The sequence below is a fragment of the Phascolarctos cinereus genome, unplaced genomic scaffold (assembly GCF_003287225.1).
Source record: "Phascolarctos cinereus isolate Bilbo 61053 unplaced genomic scaffold, phaCin_HiC Scaffold_4;HRSCAF=312, whole genome shotgun sequence".
Lineage (NCBI taxonomy): Eukaryota > Metazoa > Chordata > Mammalia > Diprotodontia > Phascolarctidae > Phascolarctos > Phascolarctos cinereus.
Window position 1 is genome coordinate 604,356,691 of NW_027555847.1, and position 19,005 is coordinate 604,375,695.

The following is a 19,005-nucleotide window of genomic DNA, read 5'->3' on the forward strand; positions in this document are numbered from 1 at the left end:
GATAAAACAAAAAGAAAACCTGAAAAAATCATTAGCCTAACTTCAAACAGGATTCCACTTCTTACAAATCTCCAGAGGAACGTACTAAGCAGTATCCCCTAGTGACGTTTTATAGTCAGGAAAGTCTTCCTAAAACATCTTGAATTTTAACTGACTTTCTCTTGTCTCATTATTTGAATCAGAACAGGTCAACACCTCAACTTGGAATCCCTCAAAACACTGGAAAATGGCTATTAATCCCACCCTTCACTCCTTTCAAATAAAAATCATCCTTTCTTCATATGCCAAACTCTTATTTATTTATTCATGCTAAAGGAGAACATAAATAGCAAGGATAACTGGAATCCACAGATAATCCATAAAATTCACTTCAGCAAATAGTCCCAGATGTCTCTCCAACTAAATCTTTTAACCAGCGTGCTAAAAAATGAAAGTAGCTCAATTTACTAATTTGTGGTTTTGGTCCATTTATTTTCTGTATTCTCCTTCTGTGCTAATGAGTAATGAGGCAAGCTACCAGGAGAAAAGAAGGAACAGTAATGAGACTAGATAGTCTTATTTCTTGGCCTTTTCATCATTTTAGTTTCCTTCTTCTGGACATTTATTTCATGTATTTACATAAAAATATGATCTGGCAGCTTCATGAATGACAGCTGATAGTTCTAAGACTTCAAAGTAACTCATGAAAAAAATGAATTCATATGGATCAAAAAAAATTAGCTTAGTATCTTAAACATATAAACAAAAGAATTTGAGACTGTGACAAGAAAATACTGGGGTGAACAAACACAAATGTCTTGGTATGTTTGTTTTTCTTCTTTGTAGTTCAAATATGGAGGATGTTCACATCACAATTGGACAAGCTGTGTGCAATGTGGAATCTACCAATGAGACACACATTATCTGTATTACGAATGCCCATTCTTCTTCCCAGTGGGTTAAAATTTATGTCAGCATTGGAAGCAATGGCATTGCCAAACTGGTAAAAGTACTATTGGGCACAATGACCACAGTAACTAAGTCTAGCACACTTTAGCATTAGGGGACGAGGGGCAAATGGCTATGCATTATATACTCAATGACTCCTAACACAGAAAATTGAGACGTTGACTGCAATATAGATATATATAAGCATGTACATTTTTGGAGGAAATAAGATATAGTGGAGAGTGTGCCCTATACATAGTCAGAAGACCTAGGTTTGAATGCTGGCTCCTTCCTTATTAGATGTATTCTCATTGACAGGTCGCTTGAACCCTCTAAATCTCCATTTCCTCATCTATAACATAAGGATATTAGCACCTACTCCACATACTTCACAAAGTAATATTGAGATCAAATCTGAAAGTACTTTAAATTATAAAATGTTGTAAAAATGGAAGTTGTTAATTTTTTTTGTTGGTTTGTCTGAAACAAAGTAATGATCCCAAGACATTCTATAAAATTCAATAATGTTTAAAGTCTTGTAATTTTGACACAATCATTTTCTATTACAGGATAATGCTGATTTCCTCTATATTGATGTTTGGTCCTCCAATTTTTCATGGGGAGGTCAGGCTCCTCCAGAAGAAGGGTCACTTGTTGTAATTACAAAAGGACAAATAATTTTGTTGGATCAAAGTACCCCTGTTCTTAAAATGCTGCTTATTCAAGGTAAACTTCTAAAATTCTCTCTCTCTCTCTCTCTCTCTCTCTCTCTCTCTCTCTCTCTCTCTCTCTCTCTCTCTCTCTGTTCTCTCTCTCTCTGTCTCTCTCTCTCTCTGTCTGTCTGTCTCTCTCTCTCTCTCTCTCTCTCTCTCTCTCTCTCTCTCTCTCTCTCTCTCTCTCTCTCTCTCTCTCTCTCTCTCTCTCTCTCCCTCTCTCTCTCTCTCTCTCTCTCTCTCTCTCTCTCTCTCTCTCTCTCTCTCTCTCTCTCTCTCTGCCTCTGCCTCTGTCTATCTCTTTTCCTCTCTCCTCTCTCTCTGTCTCAGTCTGCCTGTCTCTCTATTTCTCTCCTGTCTCTATCTCTCTGCCTCTGTCTATCTCTGTGTCTGTCTCTCCTCTCTTTCCCTGTCTCTTTCTGTCTCTCTCCTCTCTTTCTCTTCTCTCTTTCTCTCTCCTGCCTCTTTCTGTATCTTCTATCTCTCCCTGTTTGCCTGTCTGTTTCTATCTCTCTGTCTGTCTCTCTCTGTCTCAGTCTATCTCTCTCTTCCTCTCTCTCCTCTGTCTCTATCTCTCTGCCTCTGTCTATCTCTGTGTCTGTCTCTCCTCTCTTTCCCTGTCTCTTTCTGTATCTCTCCGCTCTTTCTCTTCTCTCTTTCTCTCTCCCTGCCTCTGTCTGTATCTTCTATCTCTGTTTGCCTGTCTGTTTTTGTCGTCCTCTCTGTCTCTCTGTCTTTGTCTGTCTGTCTGCCCCCCTCTCTCTCTCTTCCCCCTCTCTCTCTTCTCTCTACTTCTCTGTCTCTGTCTCTGTGTCTGTCTCTTTGTCTTTCTGTCCTCTCTCTCCCTGTCTCTCTTCCTCTTTACTCTATCTCTCTTGCCTATTCATATAGTTGTTTCTGTGTCTGTGAAAATAGTTCAGGCTCTGTTTGATGATTCATGGTCATTGCGGACATTGCAGAGAATCCCAAGGGCTTATAGGACTGTTTGTTCTTAAATCAAATGACCACCTGTCATTTCTTTCAGTGTCAGGTTGTGCCTTATTGCTGCTATCAGTATACCTGCTTCTAACCATGCTCCTTTATTTCCACTTCAGCCTCTTAAAATTTGCTCCTTCAAATCTGCTGATGGTCAAGCTTGTTAGGATTGCATGTAAAATCAGGAGGCATTTAGGTGGTAGAGTAACAGTGCTGGGCCTGGAGTCAGGAAGACCTCAATTCAAATCCAGCCTCAGACACTTATTAACTGTGTGACCCTGGGCAAAAGTCATTTAACTGCAGACTGCTTCAGTTGTCTTACCTGCAAAATGAAGATAATAATAGCAGTGTTGTTGTAGGGATCAAATGAGGTAATATATGTGATGCACTTAGCACAATACCTGGCACTTCATAAAAGTGTGTTTCTTTCCTTCCATGTTGAAGATCTGTGGACTCACCTTATAAAGCAAACTGCTTGTGCTTTAGTGCATAGACTTTGTCCCTGCTGTTTCCACTACTCAGATACTTTTTTTTAAAAGAAATACTTTTTTGGGGCCACGGCTGCACTCTCACTGGAAAGTGATTGCCCAAAATCTGACTTTAAGATAAAAAGAATATTAATATAAATTTTTTTTATTCAGAAAATGGTGCCTTTATTTTAATCTGGCCAATAGGTAGAAAAAATGTTACTCCACAAAAATGTTTATTAATGATGCTGATATTTTTAGTAGATGTCAGTGAAAATTAGCAGACTAAAGGGTATTACTAAATCTATAGATCAGAGTTTTTCTCCTCATGGAAGTTTTTTTTTTTTACTATCAGTTTTTAGGCCCATATTGATATTTTAAAGCCCTGAGTTTATAATAGTATAATATTTTGTATAGCTGTTTTATATTATCACTTGTAAAATAAAAAGAAATACAGGAGAATTCTACCCTAAGTTTTAGTGTGTGGGTCTGATGGCTTTCTAACCACTAATAATAATTTTCTGCTAAAGACTTAAAAAGTTAGTCTATTCTATTCATGTCCCCAAAAATGCATGAGGTGAGAAAGAAAATTAAAGTTTACTGTACTAAAAGCTCTGATTTAATTTACACATTCTTTAAATGCTATAAACTCATTTTCATTTCTAACTTTTAATTGTACTTTTGATTGTAATGAATTTCAAAATGGCTTGATTCATAGGGGGAAGTCTAATATTTGATGAGGCAGACATTGAGCTTCAGGCAGAGAACATTTTGATTACAGATGGAGGCATTCTCCAGGTATGTACAAGGACTTCATATGTTTATTGGTTTACCTCTGCCTTTCCACTCTTTCCTTAAACATAGTACATTCTTAGAAAGAGGCCTAGTTCTTCCAAACCTAGTATGATCTATAATACCACCTTCATCTGTGGAGTGGGAGGAGGATGAGGAATTGGGAATATTTTCTGGGGGTATATGAAGTCTTTTAATACAAAAACAGCAAAGTGATGTTAAGTTGAACACTGAGCAGTAGCAAAATTCAATTGTAAGAATTGTTCAAACTATTCACTCCTCCAAAAAGGAGGAAGGCATGCAATAGATGGCTAAAAGCTAAAACTAAAGATTTTAGGAAATAGAAACTCAGTTGATCAAAGAATCACAGAGTTCAAAGGTACATCAAAAGTTATATAGAGCAACGATCAGAAACATGAAACCCTTCTATGACATCATCAACAAGAGATCACACAGCTTCTTTTTGAAAAGCTCTAGAAATAAAGAACACAGCATCTCCTGAGAGAGAAAGGCCATTCAATTTTGGAACAATCTTTTGGGTGGAATATTTCAGATGGCAATATGAGGCTGAATCCATCCCTGCCCTCTATACACATAACATAAAAAATAAGTAATGCATGGTTTCACGTGACAGAAATGAAAATATTTCATTTTTACTATATGACTTTTATCTCATTTAGATTGGGACTGAAACTTCTCCCTTCCAACACAAAGCAGTTATTACGCTTCATGGACATCTTCGTTCTCCTGAGCTCCCAGTGTATGGAGCAAAAACTTTGGCTGTACGAGAGGGGATACTTGATCTTCATGGTATTTCAGCCAATATTTAAGGGACTTGATTATAGAAGTGTAGCATTAGAGATTAGAGGCAAGACTATTGCACTGTACTACTGGTTTGGCCATTTGATAACTCAGTTCTCCATCCATCAGTTACAAGTAGAACTATTTATTGAATGGAATTCTTTAGGTTTTTATATAAAACAGCATTTAAGGATTCTATGAAATCTGGAAATAGAGAATGGTCATTCATCTGAAAATAGGTTATTCTTGAGTTTTAAATATTAAATATTTAAATATCAAATATTCTGGTGTGGCTTCCTACACACTAAATGTAAGTAATTGTAGGATTTTCAAGTTGGGAGGTACCTTACAGATTATCTAATCCAAATCTTTCAGTTTATAGATGAAACCTAGAGAGGGGAAAATATTTCCCCAGGGTCACATATGTAGCACATTGTGAACTTGAAGTCAGATCTCATGCCTTTTTATTCAGAATCCAAAAATATTTTTTAAAGTTGTGTGTAAGTAGAATTATTGCAAGCATAATCATTTTTAAAGCCCCCAAAGGACTCACTATTTAAATTAATTCCACATAAAATGAATGACTCAGTAATGCCAATAAGCACCCATTCATTTCTGTCTTTTATAGGCCTGAATTTTTACACATGAGTTTATATATTGTGCTTCTAAATATCAGATAGGATATTGGATTTATTTGTATGAATACAGTCTCTTACAAGAGACTACATTTTCCATCTGCAATCAATTATTATCAATTTAAATATCAATTAAAAAAGTAATCAGCATTCTATCTGTAAGATCGTAAGATCTTGCCATATTTGGATTGTTATTATATAAAAGAGATATAAGATATATTCCATAAAGAGATAACTGTTTTGAGGTTCTAGAAAAACAATAATGGAAACTCTAATAAGGTTTATTAAAAGGTTCCTTTATTATAATAATATCTAGCATTTACATAGCACTTTAAGGCTTGCAAAATGCTTTATAAATATCTCATTTTAGACTCATAACCACCTTGAGAAGCAGGGGCTATTATTATCCCTTTATTTTAATTTTTTTGCTTTTTTGGTGAGGTAATTGGGGTAAGTGACTTGCCCAGAGTCACACAGCTAGTAAGTGTCAAGTGTCTGAGGCCAGATTTGAACTCAGGTTCTCCTTACTCCAAAGCCAGAGTTCTATCCACTATACCAACTAGCTGCACCTATTGTCCTTATTTTACAGACGTGAAATCTGAAGCACAGAGGTTACATGACTTGCCCAGAGTCACACAGCTACTACGTGTCTAAGATGGGGTTTTAACTCAAGCCTTCCTGACTGTAGGTGCAACACTCTATTCACTATGCCACCTAACTGCCAATAATTATAGGTCTATAATTGTAAATTTAGGCTTAAGAATACTTTCGTAGTCATATAATCTATCTAATCCCCTCTTTTTAAAGGTGAGTAAGCTGAGGCCCAGAGAGGTCAGACAATTTGTCCAATGTCATACCAATGGCAGACAGAGGTTCTGAGTCTTCTGACTTGAAATCTAATACACTTTCCCCTAATACACTGAATGAGTTACTTGATTTAGAGTTTGACTCCTTTTTTTATTAACCTATGTGACCTTACAAAAATCACTTAACCTCTCTGGGCCTCAGTTTCCTCATCTATGCAAGGAAGGAATTGGATAAGATGGTCTCTAAGGGCCCTCCCAACCATTAATCCTATGATAATAGTTGTATAGCAAAAGGCACTATACTTCCTTTTTTTTTAAATATGAAGGAGGATGAAATGCTAAGGTAAAAACTTACTACAAATCTGTCCATAATCCAGGGGAAGATGCAATGTATCTATATTTATATCTACTTATGTATACATATATATATATATATATATATGTTTATATTATATATATGAATCAATGTAAAATCGAACCTTAGTCCTTTGCTTATAAAGATATGAATGCCTAAGAAAATATGTACAAATTTGGGATTTGTATGTTTGTTTGGAATTTGTATTGCTCTAGGTCTACCTATTCCTGTGACCTGGACTCGATTGGCTCAGACTGCACAAGCAGGAGAAAGCACTCTGGTTTTACAGGAAGCTGTAACATGGAACATGGGAGATGAAATTGTGATTGCAACTACTGGACACAGGTACAGCAAGAGAAGGCCCTAAAAACCAAGATGGGACATAGCGGGTGATTTTCACTTAATATAACACTTCAAGTGAATCAAGTGGCACTTACCAAAATACCAAACTCTAATGGGGTTTCTTAATTAGAGATCACTAAAGAAACAGAGGTCGTCTGCTTAGTGACTGTAGCTTGCCTTTTGTGGCACTTGCCTGTCCTGATTCCAGTTGTTTGCAATGATTGGGGGTGGGGGGTGGGGAAGAAGAATCCACAAGAACAGGAGTTCATATCCACAGGACCTTTTAAATCATGGTTTTTTGTTGTTGTTGTTGTTTTTTACTAAAATTACCTCCAATTCTTCCTTCTGTTTAATCACATACTTTAGCAGACAGGAAATAAAATAAAGATCACCAACCTAACACTATCACTATACTGTTTTTAAAGAAAAGAATTAATTTCACTTTATTGCTCAAATCACAGGCAACAGTAAGTTTAGAAATGCCTACATTTATCAAGAAATAAATGGCAATTCAAGACAGAAAACCACTCAATAATGTTAAGGCTGTGACACACATTAAATTTCAGAGGTTTTTTTTTAAAGGAAATTAAGACTCAAGCTGGCATTTTTTGTCACTTTGCCATTTTACAAGTTAAAAATAGACATGCAGATGCTAGAGAGAGTTAAGTATATACTTAACTTCCAAGTGCTTATGTTCTGACATCTGAAGAAAAACTTTAATAGTGTATTATCAAAAGCATCACATTAGCAAGAATGTCTCAGTAGAATGTTTAAAAGTCTATTTTATAGAAATGTCTTTCAATGAGAAATCATTGAGAATTGTGCAATTTAGATTCTGGTCTAAGCATACTGAGTTCTCTCTTTCCATTTCATCCTTTTCAACCATTCTCTTCTCAGTTTCTATGTAGCAAAAACTAAGAAAGTATTCTTAGTTGTTATATAAAGCATAGAAAAAATACAGTTCCTATATCCTAGAACTTTATATTCAATTCAACAAATACTTATTAAGAGCCCTCAATATGCAAAACACCAGGCTAGGTGCTTAGGGAGATCAGAAATTTAAACAAAATATGCTAGTAGTGGTATATGACACATATAAATAGCTATATTTCAAAATAATATATGAGTTCCCAAAAGAAGAAAAGTCAAATACTTTGGGACAGAAAGAGAGGACAGAACATTATATGGGGGTGGAGAAAAAATCAGGGAAAGCTTCCTAGAGTAGGCTTTAAAGCAGGGTCATAAACAGGGAGACCCAGAATCTCTTAACCCGGGACCCTATGGGGTCTAATAATAGGTTTCAGGGAATCTGTGAACTTGGAACTTTTAATATTTTGAGAACTGTATTTCAATATAATTGGTTTCTTGTGAATCATCCCAGAAACAACAATCAGACAGAAGGACAGAGACCTAGAGATCTGGGCTCTCAATCAGGATACAATGCCACTAAATGCCTAAGCCACTCTTCATTTGTGCTCCCATAGCCCTGTAGGGTTGGATAGCCACACTCTTGCATGCCAGTGAAGAATAAACAGCTTGATCCATGATCCTTTGAGCGCTTATATTCCTTCTCATTTCCTCACCCACAATCTTTTCACAGATAGTAAGTTTAACATAAAACATATATGTTATATATACATATATAACATATATATATATAATATAATATATAACATAATAAACACATAGTATGCTCATGCATTTCATATTAATCTTTTGGTTTTATTTTGTGTTTGTTTCATAGACACAGTCAAAGAGAGAATGAAAAGAAGACAGTTGCATCCATTTCTGAGGATGGCATGTCTGTAAAGCTAACCAGTCCCTTGAAATACACACATTTAGGAAAGACCATCACACTTCCTGACGGATCATTGTTTGAAGCAAGGGCAGAAGTTGGTGTTCTTACAAGAAATATTCTAGTGAGAGGCTCCAATAATGTAGTGTGGAATGATAAAATACCAGCATGTCCTGATGGATTTGATACAGGTATTTTTATAGTGTTAGTGTAACTAGCTAGTTTAATCATGCTACCCTTGTTCAGAATTTTCTTGTATTATTTGAAGGTACATTCATTTTAAAATGCAAGTCAAAGTACTTATTGACCATATTATCGTATGCTGAAATTCAGAAGTGCAGTTAAGGTTCTTAAAAGCAAAGCATGTAAGCAGTACATTTTCAAAAATGAAATATGGAAAAATGTGTTAGTTTGAAGGCTGCACAAAAAATTAAATACCCTTGAGACAAAGCCTTAAGAAAATCAGTAGTTTCTGTAGCAACAGAAACTATTTACCCTTTTGATAGAAAATCATATGGTCCTTTACTTTTGCTACATTTATAGACTTGTTTATTCCACAATGTTTGAATTTTCTTTTATTATGATCTAGTGTTCTATGTAATTTAGTTTCAATTATGAATCTGCAAGATCATAATCAGTTGACTATATGAAAAGTTGACAGAAAATTGGCTATCCAATTTTTCACTCATTTAGCCTCTTTTTTTGTTCTCAAAAAGCTATACAACTCCTGTCTTCTGGGATGTCATCTGTAAAAATAGAGCTATTAGAGGACTGGCATATAAATATACAGTTACAGAATGTGGCCCAATATATTTTACATTTCTCCCGAATATTTTATTCAAGCATGATTGTTACTACAGTGAATTCCACTGAACAACTAATAACAAAATTCTTTGCATTATGTAGAAAAAGGGCTTAGATAAATTCAATTCAATTCACTTTTTATTACAGTAAATGTCTGCAATGTGAGATGCTGGGAATATAAAAACTAAACAAAGTCCCTACCCTGCTTAGACTCTGCAAAGTCCCTTCTCTGTCCAGAACCAAGGTGGCATAATAGAAATTCACTCAGAATAGAGTTCTGGTTTGTTCAGTTGCTAACTAGTAATATGGCTTGGACAAATCGCCTCACATCTCTTAGCCACAGATTCCTTTTTCGTAAAATGCAGATAATAATGGCTGCCCTATCTACCTCAAAGGAAACAAGGATGAAAGAATATGATGGATGTGAATGCTTTGAAAAGTGCTATACAATGGACTGGGCTCATTCACCTAAATTACTCATGGAAAAGCCTTGATGAAATGAATCAAAATCCCTTTATCAATATGCTTAAAAGTATACATGGACTAATGTAATCACTGCTGAAATTATACATTAACATCTTTTTTTAAGGGGAATTTGCCACCCAGACATGTCTACAAGGGAAGTTTGGTGAAGAAATAGGAAGTGACCAGTTTGGAGCCTGCATTATGTTTCATGCTCCTGGACCTAGTGCAGATCTAGTCACGGGAAGAATAGAATATGTGGAGGTAAGCAGTGCATTTTAAATAGGTTCACATTCTTCTCACGTGACAAATGAATGTATAGCTAGTGTAATAATAATTAATAGCTAGTGTTTATATAGTGCTTTAAGGTTGGTAAAATGCTTTGCAAACATCATCGCAGGGGCGGAGCAAAGATGCCAGAGTGAAGTGATTGTTTTTTTTCCAAGTATTCCCACACACCCCTCTAAAGAAATTTTTAAATGTGCACCAAACTGTATTCTGAGTGAGATGACCAACAAAAAGTAACAGAGTCACTTTTTTTCCAACCCTAGACAGCATAAGAAAAAAGAAATAATGGTCTGCAGAAACTGGGGCGGGGGCTGACTAAGAGTGAGGTGGAAGTCACACCAGCTGTGGGCCTTCGAGGTAGCAGTGTTGGCAGCAGCATCAGTACTAGGAATGCCCCAAGTGCAGGGCTGGTAAGGGGACTGAACATATGGTTAGAAAGGGATTCTGGGAAGGACCTCTATGTTAGCACTGGGAGCGGGACAGGCACCATTTGACAGCTACTTTGCCCATTACCCATTTCTGGGTCACAGTTCCAGGGCACAGGAGAGCAGTGCTTCCAGTCATGAGTACAGGGTCCCTACCTGGGTATGTTCAAAGTAACAACCAGGAGGGCAGTGACTAGACCTCTCCACAGATCACACCATCTTGGAAGCACTGAAAACTTACAAACTGCCAGACCAAGGTGTTAAAGTAACAGGACATAAAAGTCATAAAATCAAGCCACACACACACACATACATACAGAGGTGAGCAAAGCCAAATTCTAATACAGAGTCCAAAGTCAAGAAACAGACTATAAAAATGAGTAAACAACAAAAGAAGAACCTGACCATAAAATGTTGCTGTGATGACAGAAATGCAAGATTCAAACTCAAAAGACAATGACTTAAAACTATCTACAAACAAAGTCTCATAGAGAGATGCAGATTGGAAACAAGCCTAACAAGAATTTCTGGAAGCGCTAAAGAAATAGGTAAAAAAGAGAAAAATATTTTAAAAATCACAACAGTAGAGAAAAATTGGGGAAAGAAATGATAGCAGTACAAGAAAATTGTGAAAAGAGAACAGCTTGGTAAAAGGGGCAAAAATACTTAAGAAAATAATTCCTTAAAAATTAGAATTAGACAAGTGGAAGCTAAAGACTCCATGAGACATCAAGAAACAATAAAATGAAGTCAAAAGAGTTTTAAAATAAAATAATATCTTCTATTTATACAGAAAATAGATTGAAATATCTCATAGGAAAGTTATCTCATTGGAAAAGAGATTGATGAGAAATAATTTAAGAATTATTGGACTTCCTGAAAGCCACAAGAAAAAAAAAGTCTAGACTTCATATTTCAAGAAATTAAAAAGGGAAATTTCCCAGATATTCCATACTTTTCAATCTTCTTTGTTAACTTGTTTTCCTCATTCTGTTCATAAAATGTTGTCATTACCCAAGATTTTAGTCTTGTCTTGATCTTATCTCTTTCTAAATTCACTCCTTTGACTATCCCACCCACTTTCATAGCTTCAGCTATCTCATCTAGATGCAAGCTCCTTGATCTAGGTCTCAAATATGACCTTTTTCACAAGCCCCTGAGAGAAATGACTATTCCTCTCTTGTATTAATAACTAATTATTGCATTAAGACCAAGGTTTTTTTTTTTCCTTTCCTACTTCCTCATCCAGAAATCAACCAGTGTGGGAAATCTTTGTAAACGACTTACCCAACCAGGATGGCAAAGACCTAATCAAAGACAGTAAAAGAAATTCCAAATTTAGGCTAATGGTTACATTCTTGCTCATTGTGTTTGCTCGGACTAGTCTGGGAAAATGTGGGTCCTCCCTTTTGTCAGACAAGTGTTGTGGAAACTGAGAAGTCTCTTTCACCAAGATTTGGGCGATCCAAGTCACATACCCCAAGACGCTCACTAATAATATAGCCAAGCCTCTCACTGTAATATTCATTTTCTTATTAATTGTTAACCAGTTAGAGATGATTGCCACCCTCAGGAACAACTACTCTTCCAAGAGCATATAAACTGTGAGCCCACCACCATGAGGGGTTTTGGTTTAAGAGAGATGGCCAAATGACCATCTGCTGGCATTATTAATAAAATGATTAAATTACCTAGAAACTATGTCTCTTGAACTTTTTAAAGATCACATCCTGGATCTTCAATTTCAACTACCTACTGGACACCTTCATTGAAGGGGTTGAACCAGATGCTCTTTAGAATCCCTTTCAGCTCTGAATCCTGTGATCACTACCTGAATGCCTCATGAGTACTTCAACCTCATCCAGTCCAGGGCCACATTCATTGCATCTCAGCCCATACCTGAATAGTAATTTCCTCTTCAACATTTATAGTAGAGATCTATCTGCTTGCAAACCTCTAGTGGTTTGGGGACCTCTAGCTCCTGAGATAACCCATTTCACTTTTGAATAGCTCTCATCGTGGGGAATTTTCTCTTTACACCTTACCTAAGTCTGTACCTCTCCAACTCCTACCCATTTCTCTTAGTTCTGTTGCCTAGTAGGAAGAAAAAGGCAAAAAGGCCAATTTTTCTCTACTGTTGTGATTTTTAAAATCATTTTTCTCTTTTTTATCTATTTCTTTAGCTTTTCCAGAAGATAGGTATTTAGTTCCTTCCCCCTCCCCACCATGTATTCTCTTCTCTGCATAGTTCCAAGTGTCTCATGGTCTCTCCTCTTTCTGACTTCCACCTTTTGTTGTTGATATCAACATCCATGCTATCATCAAGGTGACATCCAAGTCCCTCATCTTTGGCTCCTCTGTCTCCCTCACTCCTCATACTCAAACTATAATTATATTCTGTCAGTTCTACCTGCAAATTGTCTCTTGAAGCTATGACCTTGGATAAGTTATGTAACCTCTTTGGCCTCAATTTCCTCATATGTAAAATGAGCAGATCAGTCTACCTGGCCTCTGAGATGTATGGTATGTTATATAATGGGTCATTATATAGCTCATAATGAATCTAGAGAGCCAAATGTTAGGTTTTCAATGTGGGCATTTACACCTCTGAAATTGGCAAACACCACAAATCAAGGCTTAATTTACTTTTTTGTTGACTGTGTAGACAATAAAGTGATAGGCAAATATTAATAATGCAGATTGAGCTTAAAACGTACATTTTTTTCCCTGGAGAGCCAGTTGTTAAACGTTTATCAGCCCACCGCTAGGTATACTCCCTTACAGCTCTAGACCTATGAATGAATGAATGAATGAATGAATGAATGAATGAATGAATGAATGAAAAAGCATTTGTTGAGGGCTTACTAGTTTCATACCACTGTACTTAGTACTTAGCACTGGGGATACAAATAGAAAAACAAAGATAGTCTCTGCCCTTAAGGAGCTCACATTTTAATGGGGGGAGACAAGAAAGATAGAAAGTTTTAGCGGCAAGTCTGGTCAAAAGGCTTGTTATGGTTGTTAAGCAGAGGCAAAAGAGAAGGCACTGTATATTCCTTAACATTATTTTCACTGATAAAATTATATCTAGTTATGATGTTAAACCATCTGATAGTCTCAAGACTTTTGGAGGGAGGATGGTAATTTAGTAACTATGGTTGCTGAGAAGACATGGGCTACAGCACCCAAGAAAAGCAGTTGGCAGGCATGGATTCCCTGGACAGTGGCTGTAAGGACTGGGGCTGGAAGCAGGGCTATGGGGGGGGGGAGCATTGCTATTTCTAGAACTCTGGGCTCAGGTTCTTAGGCTGTAAGATTGAGAAAGTTACCTAACCTCTGGGGGTCTTAGGCTTCTCATCTATGAAATGAGCAAGGTTGTTTTAGCTGGACCTCAGGGTCTAGGAGAAGTGATGGCTGAGGTGGTAATGTGGTGGTGACGGGTAGACTCACCTGGAACATGCTGCCTCCTGCTTCTCCTTCAGGGTGCTCTGCTGCTCCTTGAGACCAGGGATTGTGTTCTAACTTTCTTTGTATTCCCAGTGCTTAGCACAATGCCTGGCACATAGTAGGCATTTAATAAATACTAGTTTATTTACTGACTGCTTCAGCTGGGTTGGCTTTCCTGCCTTGTCAGTGGCAATTTATTGGCAGTTAATGCTATGATCCTATCAACAGTGTTTCCTCCTCTCTATCTTCAGCCACTATCCTAGTTTTGCCCCTCATCACCTCCTACATTAGGTCATGAGAAGCAGCATCCCACTGTGAATGGATCACTGGACTTAAGAAATTTAGTGTCTTAGTACCTCCTCATGTTAAAACTGTGATTATGGGCAATTCCCCTTACATGTTTGACAGAGAATGCCTCATCTTTAAAATGAGACTCTTTGTTTCTTTCTTTCTTTTTCTTTCTTCTTTCTTTCTTTCTTTCTTTCTTTCTTTCTTTCTTTCTTTCTTTCTTTCTTTCTTTCTTTCTTTTTTTTTTTTTGAGACACTTGGGATTAAGTGATTTGTCCAGAGTCACACAGTTAGTGTCTGAGGCTGGATTTAAATGCAGGGCCTCGTGATTTCAGGGTGAGTGCTGTATCCACTATGCTACCTAGCTGCCCCCTTAAAATGTGACTATTAATCCTTAAAGGGTAGAAGAGACCTTTGGGATCATCTGGTATAACCTGATTATTTTACAACAAAGAGCCAGAGAAATTAGGTGACTTGACTGTGGTCCTATAGGTAGCAATTAGCAGAGCTAAGATTTGAACGCTGGTACTCTGATTCCAAGCCCAAAGACCTTTCTACTATGACATACTAGAGAAGAAAATATCTAAGAAATATCTAAGTGAAAATGGTCATAGGTTTAAAGCTGGAATGGACCTCAGAGGCCATTGGGTCCAACTGCCTCATTTCTATAGATGAAGAAATTGACAGAGAAATTAAGTGACTTGCCCTGGGTCACAAAACCAATGAGTGTCCTTACTGCTCCAGCACTAGCCACTACTATACTATTCTGACTCATGTAATTGTGGATTTTGTATCTAATAGGTATTCCATGCTGGTCAGGCTTTCCGGTTGGGTCGATATCCCATACACTGGCATCTGCTGGGAGATTTGAAGTTCAGATCTTATGTAAGGGGCTGTGCTATTCACCAGACCTATAACAGAGCAGTTACCATTCACAACACACATCACCTTCTTGTTGAGAGGAACGTCATTTAGACATCAAAGGAGGAGCATTTTTCATAGAAGATGGGATTGAACATGGCAATATCCTTCAATATAACCTGGCAATATTTGTACAGCAAAGCACTAGCCTGCTAAATGATGATGTCACTCCAGCTGCATTTTGGGTGACCAACCCAAATAATACCATAAGGCACAATGTTGCTGCTGGTGGCACTCATTTCGGTTTCTGGTACCGAATGAACAACCACCCTGATGGACCATCCTATGACCCAAATATTTGCCAAAAAAGAGTTCCCCTAGGAGAATTCTTTAACAATACTGTTCATTCACAAGGTTGGTTTGGTTTGTGGATTTTTGAAGAATATTTCCCCATGCAAGCAGGATCTTGTACATCCACCATTCCTTTGCCTGCAGTGTTTAACTCATTGACTACCTGGAATTGCCAAAAAGGAGCTGAATGGGTCAATGGGGGAGCCCTTCAGTTCCACAACTTTGTGATGGTCAATAATGATGATGTTGGGATAGAAACCAAGAGAATTCTGGCTACATACGTGGGAGGGTGGGGTGAAATCAATGGAGCACTGATAAAAAATGCCAAAATAGTTGGCCACCTTGATGAACTGGGACTGGGCCCTTTGTACTGTACTTCAAAGGGTCTACTTCTCCCATTTAATGAAGGATTAACAGTGTCTTCTGTACATTTCATGAACTTTGACCGTCCAAACTGTGTTGCCTTGGGAGTGACATCCATTCTTGGAGTTTGCAATGATGCATGTGGAGGCTGGAGTGCCAAATTTATAGACATTCAGTACTTTCATGCACCAAACAAAGCCGGATTTCGATGGGAACATGAAGTTGTACTGATTGATGTTGATGGTTCACTTACAGGTATTGCTATTTCTGATATAAAAATAAAAATGTGCTTTAAGGTTGGCAGAGCACTTTATAGATAAACTACCTCATTTCATCCTCACAACAATCCTGGGAGGCAGATCCCATTATTACACCCATTTTACAGATGAGGAAACTGAATCGTAGAAAGGTTAAGTAACTTGTCCAGAGTCACACAGATAGTTAAAAGTGTCTGAGGCTGGATTTGAATTCAGATCTAAATGACTCCAGGACAAGTGATCTATCCACTGAACTACCTAGCTACTTCTATATCATAACATAACCTAACATTCCACATATAATGGAACATAATAATAATAATCATCATTATTATTATCTCATTTTATCCTTACAATAACTCTAGGAGGTAGGTGCTATTATTATTCTCATTTTACAGATGAGGAAACTGAGGCAAATTAGTGTTAAGTGACTTTCCCAGGGTCACACAGCTAGCATGTGCCTGATATATGATTTGAATTCAGTTATTACTGAATCCAGGCCTGCTGCTCTCTTCTCTGCACCACATACCTGTTCCAGCATATTTCCATGAAATATGATATTTCCATTTATAATATAACATATAGTATGTACATATATCTGAATTATATTTAATTTAGTACAAAAAGGACTATTTTTAACCTTTTCAGATATTTTTCAGGCACTAGGCATATTATATTTCTTATATTACAGCCAAATCAATTTTTGTGAATTCTAAAATTAGCTTTTCATATTTAATTATAAGCACTATAATAACAGTGCATTAAAATTTGCAAAGTTTCTCTGTGTATATCATCATATTCAGTCTTCACGATAGCCTTGGAAGGTAGGCACTGTTCCTGTAGCTAATATATTTCAGAGGTAGGAAGTCACCTAAGGGCAAGCAGGCAGACCCTGTTCTGTCCTGATAATGCCAATTTTAGGGTGGCATATTCTCCTAGAGAATAATGAGATACTGAAGAAATAAGGGCCCGTGCCAACTTGGTTATTAGTAGGTTTTATTAGGGTTAATTGCAGAGCTTACTCACAAGAAGCCAGTCCTGGGTGGCAGCAAAACAGAGTAAAATGGATCCTCTCCCCAACCCCAGGGCAGGCCAGGTATTATATAGAAACTGAACAAAGAAGGCACAGTGCCAGGGATGGCCCATGGTCACATGCAAGTTCTCCCATGGGATGGCTGGAGCTTCTTTTGCTGTTTACATTCTCTGTGTAGTCTTAGGTCACATTCCCAAGCTCTGGCTCCACCATATACCAGGTCTTTTTTGCTATAAATCCAACACTTTAGCCACCATGCTATGTAGCCTTTTAAGGGGAGTGGCACATCTTCTAAACAAATATTCATAGTTCATTGCCTGAGAAAATTGAAACAAGACTGACTGTTCAGTCACTTATCCGAAATTTAGGAAACTAGAAAGAGTAATAGAATTTTCTTTTACAAATTGTACACTCTTCATTGATCAGAAGAAAGACCAGTGACAAATAAACAAGTTGACAACAAGCATTTATTTTAAAATGTATGTACAACATGGAATTGGTACAGATTCAGCCCATTCTAACTCCACCAAAGCATGCAGTGATACCTAGCATTCATGGCAAAAGCCCCCAGACAACATAGCAGGATCCGGGTGTGCCAACGAGTCACCAAAGATAACATTATATGAAGCAGATTTTTAGTGTTGAGTATTTTGTTGTATTCTGATTCTATGAAAACCAGGATATTCAATTAACCAAAGCCCATCTTCCTCAAACATCCTCAGAAAATGAAAGTTTATTGAAAGTATACAGTCTTTTATGCTAATGACAAGTTATGACAAATTCTCTTTATTTGACATACATGATTATTAGGTTGATAAAAGCAGTTTTGAGGGGCAGCTAGATGGCTCAGTAGATAGAGCACAGGCCCTGGAGTTAGGAGGACTTGCATTCAAATGTGACCTCAGACACATAATACTTCCTAGCTGTGTGACTCTGGGCAAGTCACTTAACCCAATTGCCTCACTTAAAAAAAAATCATTTTTGAAACATACAATCCTCCTTTGAGTTCTAAAAAGTCATTTTAGGGAAGTTTTTAACATGTTGTGAATCTTAGGCTCAGATTCTTATAATCCGGCCACTGCTCATATTCTTATAATCTAGCCAATAGCCCACTAATGTTCAGACTCCTTAAGAGTCTGCCCAATATGACGGATGTTCTAATAAACCTTGTCTTTGGCTGGAAGAAAAAATGTTGTGAATCTTAAAAGTATTCGCATTTTTTTCTTTTCAAATATCCACTCAAATTTGATGCCAGTTGGGAAGGATTATAGATTCTTTGATCATTTTAGTCTCATAACAATAATAACACTTTATTCTGTGTAGCACTTTTAATTTATTTTTATTTATTTTATATAGTTTCATTTTCTTCTCATCAATGTTTCTGTGAGTTTGGGTAGAGCTGTATATTATTGGTCTATTGTTGTTGGTTTTTTTAGAAGCAGAATGCTATAATATTTAGAATTCTAGACCTCAAGGCAAGAGAAGCCTGTTCCAGTCCTGTTTCTGATGCTAGATATATGATCACGGACAAGTTATTTAAGCTCACTTAGCCTCAGTTTCCTTACCTGTAAAATAGAGTTAAGAGGTATAATATCTACCTCATAAGTCTGTTGTGAGGATCAAATGAAAAATGTATGTTAAATGTTTTGCAACTTTAAAGTCATTATATAAAGTGTCAGCTATTATTCTTTTTAAAATCCAGGTACTTATGTTTTACATAATTGCATATATATATATAACTTAAATTGGCTTGTTTATCATCTCAGGGAAGGAGGAAGGGTGGGAGGGGCAGAATTTGGAACTCAAAACAAAAAAAAT

The 19,005-nt window shown here is 37.0% G+C and overlaps 1 protein-coding gene across 1 annotated transcript in view; it reads left to right on the forward strand.

Annotated features, from left to right (window-relative positions):
- Nucleotides 1–19,005, forward strand: part of PKHD1L1 (PKHD1 like 1) — a 202,046-nt gene that overhangs the window by 108,847 nt on the left and 74,194 nt on the right. Inside the window, 9 exon segments of the mRNA XM_078153706.1 lie at nucleotides 826–982; nucleotides 1,497–1,653; nucleotides 3,801–3,880; nucleotides 4,555–4,684; nucleotides 6,687–6,816; nucleotides 8,558–8,799; nucleotides 10,002–10,138; nucleotides 15,124–15,292; nucleotides 15,295–16,152. Of these exon segments, the coding sequence (XP_078009832.1) occupies nucleotides 826–982; nucleotides 1,497–1,653; nucleotides 3,801–3,880; nucleotides 4,555–4,684; nucleotides 6,687–6,816; nucleotides 8,558–8,799; nucleotides 10,002–10,138; nucleotides 15,124–15,292; nucleotides 15,295–16,152 (2,060 nt within the window).